The sequence below is a fragment of the Protomyctophum bolini genome, assembly GCF_963924005.1.
Source record: "Protomyctophum bolini genome assembly, chromosome: 23".
Classification (NCBI taxonomy): domain Eukaryota; kingdom Metazoa; phylum Chordata; class Actinopteri; order Myctophiformes; family Myctophidae; genus Protomyctophum; species Protomyctophum bolini.
This window is the reverse complement of record NC_137884.1, coordinates 28,774,094-28,784,297: the sequence shown is the minus strand read 5'-3', so window position 1 is coordinate 28,784,297 and position 10,204 is coordinate 28,774,094. Positions and strand designations below refer to the sequence as shown.

The 10,204-nt window shown below is 46.2% G+C and overlaps 1 protein-coding gene across 1 annotated transcript in view; it reads left to right on the top strand.

Moving 5' to 3' along the window:
* The window catches only part of LOC308310762 (transmembrane protein 53-A-like), an 18,165-nt gene extending 8,236 nt beyond the window's left edge, over nt 1–9,929 (top strand). Inside the window, exons 2-5 of the mRNA XM_080757173.1 lie at nt 3,221–3,471; nt 5,420–5,909; nt 6,818–7,034; nt 8,048–9,929. Of these exons, the coding sequence (XP_080613299.1) occupies nt 3,446–3,471; nt 5,420–5,909; nt 6,818–7,034; nt 8,048–8,391 (1,077 nt within the window). The 5' untranslated portion in view covers nt 3,221–3,445 and the 3' untranslated portion in view covers nt 8,392–9,929. The remainder of the gene's footprint in view (nt 1–3,220; nt 3,472–5,419; nt 5,910–6,817; nt 7,035–8,047) is intronic.
* Nucleotides 9,930–10,204: the final 275 nt, after the last annotated feature.

The following is a 10,204-nucleotide window of genomic DNA, read 5'->3' as shown; positions in this document are numbered from 1 at the left end:
CTCAGGGTTGCTGTCCCTTTAGTTTAGGGGCCCTCAGGGTTGCTGTTCCTTTAGGGGCCCTCAGGGTTGCTGTCCCTTTAGGGGCCCTCAGGGTTGCTGTTCCTTTAGGGGCCCTCAGGGTTGCTGTCCCTTTAGTTTAGGGGCCCTCAGGGTTGCTGTTCCTTTAGGGGCCCTCAGGGTTGTTGTTCCTTTAGGGGCCCTCAGGGTTGCTGTTCCTTTAGGGGCCCTCAGGGTTGCTGTCCCGTTAGGGGCCCTCAGGGTTGTTGTTCCTTTAGGGGCCCTCAGGGTTGTTGTTCCTTTAGGGGCCCTCAGGGTTGCTGTTCCTTTAGGGGCCCTCAGGGTTGCTGTCCCTTCAGGGGCCCTCAGGGTTGCTGTCCCTTTAGTTTAGGGGCCCTCAGGGTTGCTGTTCCTTTAGGGGCCCTCAGGGTTGCTGTCCCTTTAGGGGCCCTCAGGGTTGCTGTTCCTTTAGGGGCCCTCAGGGTTGCTGTCCCTTTAGTTTAGGGGCCCTCAGGGTTGCTGTTCCTTTAGGGGCCCTCAGGGTTGTTGTTCCTTTAGGGGCCCTCAGGGTTGCTGTTCCTTTAGGGGCCCTCAGGGTTGCTGTCCCGTTAGGGGCCCTCAGGGTTGTTGTTCCTTTAGGGGCCCTCAGGGTTGTTGTTCCTTTAGGGGCCCTCAGGGTTGCTGTTCCTTTAGGGGCCCTCAGGGTTGCTGTTCATTTAGTTTAGGGGCCCTCAGGGTTGCTGTTCCTTTAGTTTAGGGGCCCTCAGGGTTGCTGTTCCTTTAGGGGCCCTCAGGGTTGCTGTCCCTTTAGGGGCCCTCAGGGTGCTGTTCCTTTAGTTTAGGGGCCTGGGGTGTGTTTTTTCTTAACTCAAATATTTATCTGCCTGACTGGCCCTGAAAGTATTCCTGCTGAGGCAAGCAGAGGAAATCTCACTAACTAATGTGCTGTTGAGCACGCACGCACACACGCACCCACGCACGCACGCACGGATGCACGCACGCACCCACGCACGCACGCACGCACCCACGCACGCACGCACGCACGCACCCACGCACGCACGCACGCACGCACGCATGCACGCACGCACGCATCTGGGTGTTAATAATTAAGGCCAAAGTGATGCGAGTGTTTTCACACTCTTGTTCATTTGACTTTAATGCTGATTTGATCTTGGAACCATTCTAGGGGAAATTATTTCTGTCTTTTAAAATGAGTCCCAGTCAGATAATTAACTTGTCTTAATGCAACATAGTTTTCTCACTCAACAGTAAACAAACCGACAAAATAACAGATCTACAAGCTATGAGCTATGAGCTTGTAGATCTGCTATTTTTCAATAGCTAAAGTATAACATAATGCCTCATGTCAACCAAGTCACACAATGCATCAAAATGCAACACAGTGAACACACTGTGAGCTATATGTAGATACATAAGCCTATATTCAAACAAATCCTGAAAACAGTTGTAGGCTACAAATGTAATTTGGTGGTCCTTAACATCATGCAAACGTTTTAAATTTAGGACAACTTCACTAACGTTCTTCGTGTGGCATTTTGTTGGATGGATGGTTGGTTGGTCTCTGGCTCCATCTTGTGGCCATACACCGTCATTACACGTCTATTATTCCGTGACGAACCATGCAACCAGTGCCACATCCACGCGCACAGCAAATAGAAATGCATCTGATGCGCGCAGCATTTCCCTGACGTCCTGAATGCTGGTGACCTATTTTGTGAAATGTCAGCCCCGATGTTGTGACATTGCTGTATATAGCCTAATACTTGAGACTTGTCTGACACTCAGTCCGACACAAATGTGATACTCCTTTATAAATAACTTTGACACAGATCCAACTATGAGTTCAGCTCTTGACTTGGACACAAGCCTATATGCAGTCCGTTCGTTTTTATGATCATCCAGCATTTTCATTTATTTAGCAATAACCATTTAAAACACAGATGGTACCTCACAGTATAGACTACTTTATATTTATAGCCAATAGATTGATTGATTGATTGATTGAAATATTTTGCAGAATTAGGCCTATACAGTACACTACATTTCAAGCACAAACTCAATACAAAGACTGTTGTGTTAACTGTGAGTGGACGACCCAATTAAGCATTACACAAGAAAGAGGGTCCACCATGTTCAATTCATCAAAACATTTAGAGACGTATAGGCTACAAATAGACACTTCTATATAGTCAAAGAACAGAACAGGAATTAATTAAGCTTGTATATAGTCCTACATTTTTAATATTTGTTTCTATACATTTTCAGGTGAATGCATGGTGTGTTTCATTGATTGGATTTGGAGCATATCCTGGCTGTGCCAGCAGCATCATCATGTCTGTGTCTTAAATCAAACACGTCGTCCACGATTGTAATTACCGTCATCAGCTGCAAAGCATCAAAGCACACGTTGGAGCTGCTCTGGCAGAGTTTTATTTACCCCATGTTGGCTATCTTCCTGCAGAATCAGATTATTTTCAAGAAAAGCTCAAAGCTTGCGCATTTTACAAGGTTCGGGGTCTATATATGCCTATATCTATAGCCTATATGGTTTTCTGGGTCTGTGTGCTGCAAACTAATCCACTCTAATACATTAACAAATATGATAATAATGATATAGCCTATAGACTGATAAACTTGTCAGTTATGTTCTAACTTGTTACTTCTTTGTTCTGACACTCACGCAATTCAGATTGACAGCAATAAATGAAGATGACATTTTAGTAAAATACAAAACTCTCTCTCTCTCTCTCTCTCTCTCTCTCTCTCTCTCTCTCTCTCTCTCTCTCCCCATGTGCCTCTGTAGAGACGACGTGGCGGGAGCGCGCCTATGGGAGCGCGCCTATGGGAGCGCGCAGCATGCAGAATGATGACAGAACGCATGCAGTGCGCATGGGCGGGTTGCGGAAGGCAAGCGCAGCGGGGAAGCTTTGAGAGCATCGGGGGAGCGGAACGTCCTAAAGCTGCCGCCAGATAGCCAGGGTCCAGAGTAGACTCCAGACAGTTCATGTTGTCGTTGGGGGACAGTTCGGTTGTATTTCTTACGGGAACCGGAGCAACATTAGAGCTCTGCTGCCTCAGTGTGCAGTCTCCTCAGGACCGGACCGTGTAGTTTACACGGGGCCAGGAGGCGTTAAGTGACGCTGCATGACGCTGCGCATCCGACACGAAACTCTGACGTTTTGGCTTCATTTATTTATTCCAGGATATCCATCATATTAATACAGGACCCGGACTGGAGACGGACCCGGACTGGAGTCACGGACCCGGACTGGAGTCACGGACCCGGACTGGACACGGACCCGGACTGGAGGAGACGGACCCGGACTGGAGGAGACAGACCCGGACTGGACACGGACCGGACTGGAGACCTACGGTGTCGTGACACTGACGTGTAGCCGGCTACATCCTCCTGCAGCTGGGAAGAAACATGGGGAACCTGCAGTTCATTCGAAGGTAACGGATTATATGTTGTTAACGGTTCTTAATTATACATTAAATACAATACAGTGCTTTGATGTCGCTGCATGGCATGCCGTCTGCCTTGCCTGCCTTGCCTGCCTGCGTGCGTGCGTGCGTGTGGTGTGTGACGTGCCTTGACCATCTTGCATGAATCTAGAATATAGGTAGAGTATTCTAGATATAGATCTAGGTAATATAGAGTATATCGCTATGTTTGGTTAGGCCAGTGGTTCCCAAATAAAGGTCCGGGGACCCCTAGGGGTCCTTGAGGGAGTTCCAGGGGGTCCCCTGCAGCTAAATGATAATTATATAGGAACCCAATGGACCCTTAATAGGGTCTGTAACTCAGAGAGAGTGACGTGTCCATTTGGCGTATACACACTGAGTTAAATTAACTTGATGATTTTACAATATATGGTACACATTGGGGGTCCCAGAGATAGAAATGCCATTAAATGGGGGTCCGTACTATAGTCTAATTAAGGTCAAACATGCAGGGGTCCCTGAAATTAAAATCACTGCCAGAGCCCTATAGATCTTCTCATATGGGGGTTCCTTGCGGCATTATACTTTTACTAAAGTAATTTTAGAATTTTGGAGGTTTACTTGCAACAGAGTGTTAGTATATTGCAGGCCTATTGATTACTCAAGTACAAAATGTGAGTACTTCTTCTACCACCGGAGTGGAGAGGAGAGACCACACATGGTTCTCCATCTGAAGTTATGGGGACCCCCTTAACGTTCAGAGTTACAGACGGGTCACACATGGACCCTTACTGCATACGGTCCATTTGGACCCCCTCAGGTTCTCCATGGACCCCCTCGGGTTCACATAGGAACACTAGGAACAGACTTTAATAAAAATAAAAATGTCCCGTTACCGTGGATAGACGTGGTCGAATGAGGAGACTGAAGCCCTGATCGAAATGAGGACGAGTACATTAATCAATTGCTTAAGAAAACACATACAAACACTGCAGTGTAGCCTATTATAGCCTACAGAATATTCTGTCTGTCTGTCTGTCTGTCTGTCTGTCACTCTGTCTGTGCCCACAGTGCTGTCGCTGTGTGGGGACTGACTGGGGAGCAGGGACTTTCATCTCGATAAACTTGTAAACATTTAGCGCTGCTGTCTGTTATATCAGTGCGCTCAGCGCTGTGCCTCCATGCCCAAAAGAACAGTGTGTGACTGCGTGCGTATAGTGAGAGAGTGAGAGAGAGAGAGAGAGAGAGAGGGGGGGGGTCCAGTCCCAGAAGGCACGACACATGTGACATGCATTATGTTATGAGTATAATTTTTATGTGTAGGCTATAGTTTATGAATGGAACACATTGATAAAAGGTCCCCCCTGCTGCGTTTCCAATTGCTGCGGATGACAGCTGTGTGAAGGCAAACCGCAGCAAATTAAATATGCAAGAATCCCAATTAATTTCTCCGCCCATACGCATCGAGTCTACTGAAGTATTAGGTGAGAATGTGACCTTAGGGTGAGGGTTTGAGGTGGGGGGGTGGTTGTAGTTGTATAGGACTAATGATGACTGGTCTAACCAATGACTAGTCTAAACCAAAACCTTAACCTAAACCTAAACCTGTCTAAACTAAGTACTGCACCCTCTCACAACACTTAAATAGTTATGTTACCTTTTATTCATGAACTAAACACAAATATATGGGACTGTAAGTAATTAACCCATTCTGACCTGAGATCAGATTCATACGAGGTTTCCACTGGACACACACTGGTCTGATGAACCCATTCTGACCTGAGATCAAATTCTAAAAATGTCAGTCGTTCTTCGATTTTCTACAAGCTCATAGCGTGCCCCCCCAACATTGCATGCTTGTGTGCTGTTCATTTGCACAAGAATAATGACTCATTCACGTTCTTCCATGTTTCAACACGCTGTCCCAGAGTCTTACCGACTGTCTCTGTTCCCACAGTCTCTTCAGCTCCGGAGCAGAAAGGCCTGAGAAGGTTATAATATCTGAAGGAGGAGAGGGAGGCGTCGTCATCTCCCAGAAGATCAGCAACGGCATGACGTATTACACCATCAGGGGGAGGCGGGACCACCAACAACAAAACACACTATTCACCGCCCAATCAGAGGAGGGGGAGGAGTCCATCTCTCATGGCGCCATGACAAAGCCTCCGGAGGCCGCCTCCTCCTCCCACGACGCGCTGCTCTCGGCGGGCTCGGCCCAAACACAACCTGCCGAGCCCGGAACCAAACCGGTGGCGCCACCACCACGCTGCCCACGCCGCCCCCTGGTTCTGTTCCTGCCGTGGCTGGGCGCCCGGCCCGGTGCCGTGGCCCGGTACCGGAGCCTCTACCTGGGGCAGCGCGGCGCGGACGTGCTGGTGGTGGAGACCCGCGTCACGCACTTCCTGTGGCCTCGCTGGGGCGCGCGCTACGGCCTGGAGGTCTTGAAGGTTTGTTGTTGTATTGTTTATTTCCGGTTTTTTGTGCAGTCTTGTGTTTATATTTCTTTATTCCACAGCTGCCCCCCTTTGCCAACTTGTAGACTTTTCCTAGACTGTTCTTTATGAACTTTTAATCTGTTTAAACCAATGACCTCTTCCTACAGGAAAGGATTCCAAATAAGCCATCTGGCTTCTTCCCTTTTAGATCATTTAGATCCATCTCATCATTCCCAAGTTTTCAAAACTTGGTGCACTGTCTTCCTATACTTCAAAGGCTTATGTTGACAAAGTAAACGTTTTTCAGACCTAGTTTATTTATGTTTAAATAAAAAAAAATGCATACAAGACCTTCCGTCTTCTTTTCACAATATTTCTTCCGTGTTACGTCTGACATTCACTCCTATACCCCACAAGGCAAAGAGATAATTTTGAATGACCCTATTGTCGCACGTCCAAACATCAATCTTTCATCACATTTAGAGGCCCTCATCTATGGAACTCCCTCCTAGATGCTTCACTTAAATCCTCATTATCCTTGCCAATATTCAAAAAACATCTAAAGAAATATCTTATTCTTTCCTCTCTGTAGATTACATGTTTTACCTCGATGCGTTATATTTTCTTTTGTGCGTTTGTTGTTGTATTGTTTATTTCTGTTTTTTGTGCAGTCTGTGTTTTTTATTTCTTTACTGCACAGCTGCCAACCCTTTGCCAACTTGTAGACTTTTCTTAGACTGTTCTTTATGAACTTTTAATGTTTAAACCAATGACCTCTTCCTACAGGAAAGGATTCCAAATAAGCCAGCTGGCTTCTTCCCTTCCCTTCTGCATTGTATTTATGTTCTTTGATATTATGTTATTGTCTAATTTTTTGTACTACGTACGTGCTAAAATAAATAAACTTATAAACCTATAAGGTCCTGGAGGAGCCGCGGTTCGCGGGGCGCCCCCTCCTGGTGCACACCGTCTCCATCGGCGGGTACACCTTCACCCAGATGCTGGCACACATGGCGGGGCAGGGTGGTCCGGAGGGTCCGGAGGAGGAGGAGGAGAAGTACGCCCGCCTGGCGGCCACGGTCGTCGGGCAGATCTACGACAGCATGGTGGTGGGCACGCTGGAGCACATGGCCGTAGGTGAGACAGAGATAGTGGGGAGGGGTCTGACGGGGGGCGTGTTTTTGGGGCGTTGGAACCCCTTTTGGTGTTATAGCATTATGTCATGCTTTAGCTATTGAAAAATAGCAGATCTACAAGCTCATAGCGCGCCACCGAGTGGCGCGCTATGAGCTTGTAGGTTCTGCTATTTTTGAAAAAAATCGAAGAACGACTGACATATAGAAACATAGCTTTTTTTTAGAAAACTGTCAGGATGTAAGAAGACATTTTTTTTAATCTGATCTCAGGTCAGAATGAACTTAAAATAGTAGAAAGTATGCAGTTATGCAGAATGCCACATTTCACACATTTTCAAATGTATAAAACGGTATAAACCCATAGGCCGTAGGTGAGACAGAGAGGGGGAGGGGTCTGACGGGGTCTTGTTTCTTTATGTTTGTGTGTCAATCTTTTGAATAATGGATAATTAGGAGCCAGTGGCTCAATATTAAATTATGCATGCACTGAACGCTGTTGTTACTGGTTTGTAGAAAATGAAACTGTAAACTAACCACTGACTTAAGCCCCTATATAGGACATATTGTGAGCTTGTAGTTGTTTAAAAAAGAATCACACCCGTGTGAACTGAGTGGTGCAACTCCTCTCCTCTCCTCTCCTCTCCTCTCCTCTCCTCTCCTCTCCTCTCCTCTCCTCTCCTCTCCTCTCCTCTCCTCTCCTCTCCTCTCCTCTCCTCTCCTCTCCTCTCCTCTCCTCTCCTCTCTCTCTCATTAGCAGGCAGCACTAATACTATCTCTCTCTCTCTCTGTGTTTCTGGCACAACAGCGCCCCTACTGGTACTCATAGTCATTGGCTCATTAACCAACGTCACATAGGTGAACACGGACATTGCTGTTCCTTGGAGTCAAAAATATTTCTGCCTATAATGACATGCTCATAATAGGGACGACAGAGGTGAATGTGGTCAAAAACGTTGTTGTCGTTAGTGGCGCCCGGTTATATAATTCTCTTTTCTCTGTCTTGTCGTCATCCAGGACTTGGGGAGACTCTGTTGCCTCGTTTGAGTTGGCTGGTGAAGAACGCCGCCTTGCTCTACTTCCGGTTGTTCAAGTCGCAGACGGCCGACCGCTACGCCGCCGGCGTCCGAGTCTTCCGCCACAGCCCCGTCACGTGCCCCGCCCTCTTCTTCTTCTGCGAGAACGACGCGCTCTGCGACCCGCTCGCCCTGGAGTCCGTCATCGACCTGTGGCGGCGGGAGAGGGGCGTGGCCGTGGCCAGCAGGAAGTGGGCGGTGTCGCGGCACGCGGGCCACATGCGCTGTCACCCGGAGGAGTATCTGACCGCCTTGGAGACGTTCCTGAATGATGTGCTATTATAGCGCCCCCTTCAGGTTGGGAGTAGATAAGAGAGAGACTGCCGGGACTGCACCGCTAAAGATTTCATAATAATATTTAATTATCTAATTGCTCAGTTGTTTCAAAGAGAGTATTTTAAACCCATTTTGGGGCGGAAAACCCATTTTTGGTATTTTAAACATTATGTTATAATTTAGCTATTGAAAAAATAGCAGACCTACAAGCGCATAGCGAGCTTGTAGGTCTGCTATTTTTGAAAAATCGTTAAAATGTGCCTCAAATCTTTCAGAAAATTGTCATGATTTAGAAAACCTTTTTTTATTTTTTTCGACGTCAGGCCTGAATGGGTTAACTGGTTTCTACCTTGTAGCATAAACATAGATTAATACGAATGAAATTTGCTACAGTATATGTCTCTGAAACAGTGTTTTTGAAGGAGTTGAAAATATTACTTATTTATTAATATGGCAGTTTTTATTAGAAGCCTATAGTAAGTTATTTCTGTTCACGTTTACGTGTTGGATTGTTTGTGCCTGTTGAAAGTGCATTAGTTGCGAACGCAGTGAGCACTTACTATGAGACCTAGCAGATCATGTCTGTGTGTCTGTCTGTCTGTCTGTCTGTCTGTCTGTCTGTCCCGCTATCCAAATATGGAGTGTGTTGCATCAGCAATCACTCAGCTCCATATATGGGCACAAAAGGGGCCAGGTCCACATATACAGTAACAGCGGGACAGACACACAGACAGACAGACAGACAGACATGATCTGCAGCTGCGTTCGCTTCCCGCGTTTGCGCGTCTTACTGGTAAATCCACTAGTGAGCTTTAGATGTGAAAGGCACTTTAATGTAACTCTTGAGTTGAAAGTTGAAAGTGAAGAAATTCAAAGTTCAAATCTGAAGAAGGGGAAGAGGTGCACCCCCTGCAGCCAGGTTAAAGAAGTGCACCCTGCAGCCAGCTGGTTCAAACATGCATGTGTTCGACGATCATACAATCAGTTCATGTAAAATGAGTTTTAATATGGAGGGTTGGATATTTTACGGAATTATGGTAACTGTGAGATAAGAGTAGATCAGTGGTTCTCTGCCTTTTCTGAGCTCTGGACCACGAGTACATTTCAGGTCAATAATATTTGATATCATTCGTTGTGCATATACTACCGCGTGTAGTATCGTGCAACAAATTGTTCATTTCCAAGCCTTCCCTGCATGCTTATTTATTCAAATATGTTTTTTATCGACTTTTATTTTTTATTTTTATTTTTTACATTTTAACAAAATAATGTATTGTATTTATTCCCATTTTAAAATGTTTTCCCATGGATCACCTGCAGACCCAATTTTAATCTTCCATTTTTTTCCAGATTATTATCGCTCCCGGTCAATTAGCTTGATCGCCCTCCCAATAGTTGGGTCTGACCCCAATTCTACAGTAGGTTATATACAGTAGGCCTAGTGTGCAGCCTGCAGGCTTTACGCTGACAGGATCTTAACCCATTCTGACCTGAGATCAGATTCATACGAGGTTTCCACTGGACACACACTGCTCTGATTAACCCATTCTGACCTGAGATCAGATTCTAAAAATGTCAGTCGTTCTTCGATTAAAAAAAAATAGCAGACCTACAAGCTCGTAGCGCGCCACTCGGTGGCGCGCTATGAGCTTGTAGATCTGCTATTTTTCAATAGCTAAAGCATAACATGATGCTAACACCAAAAGGGGTTCCCGTTCAGAATGGGTTAAACACTTCATGAATTAGCTGTTATGACGCTGCGGCGTTTCTCTCCCTTAAGACGTTGCCATGCAGGCTATAATCTCCTCTCGTGAGACGTTTA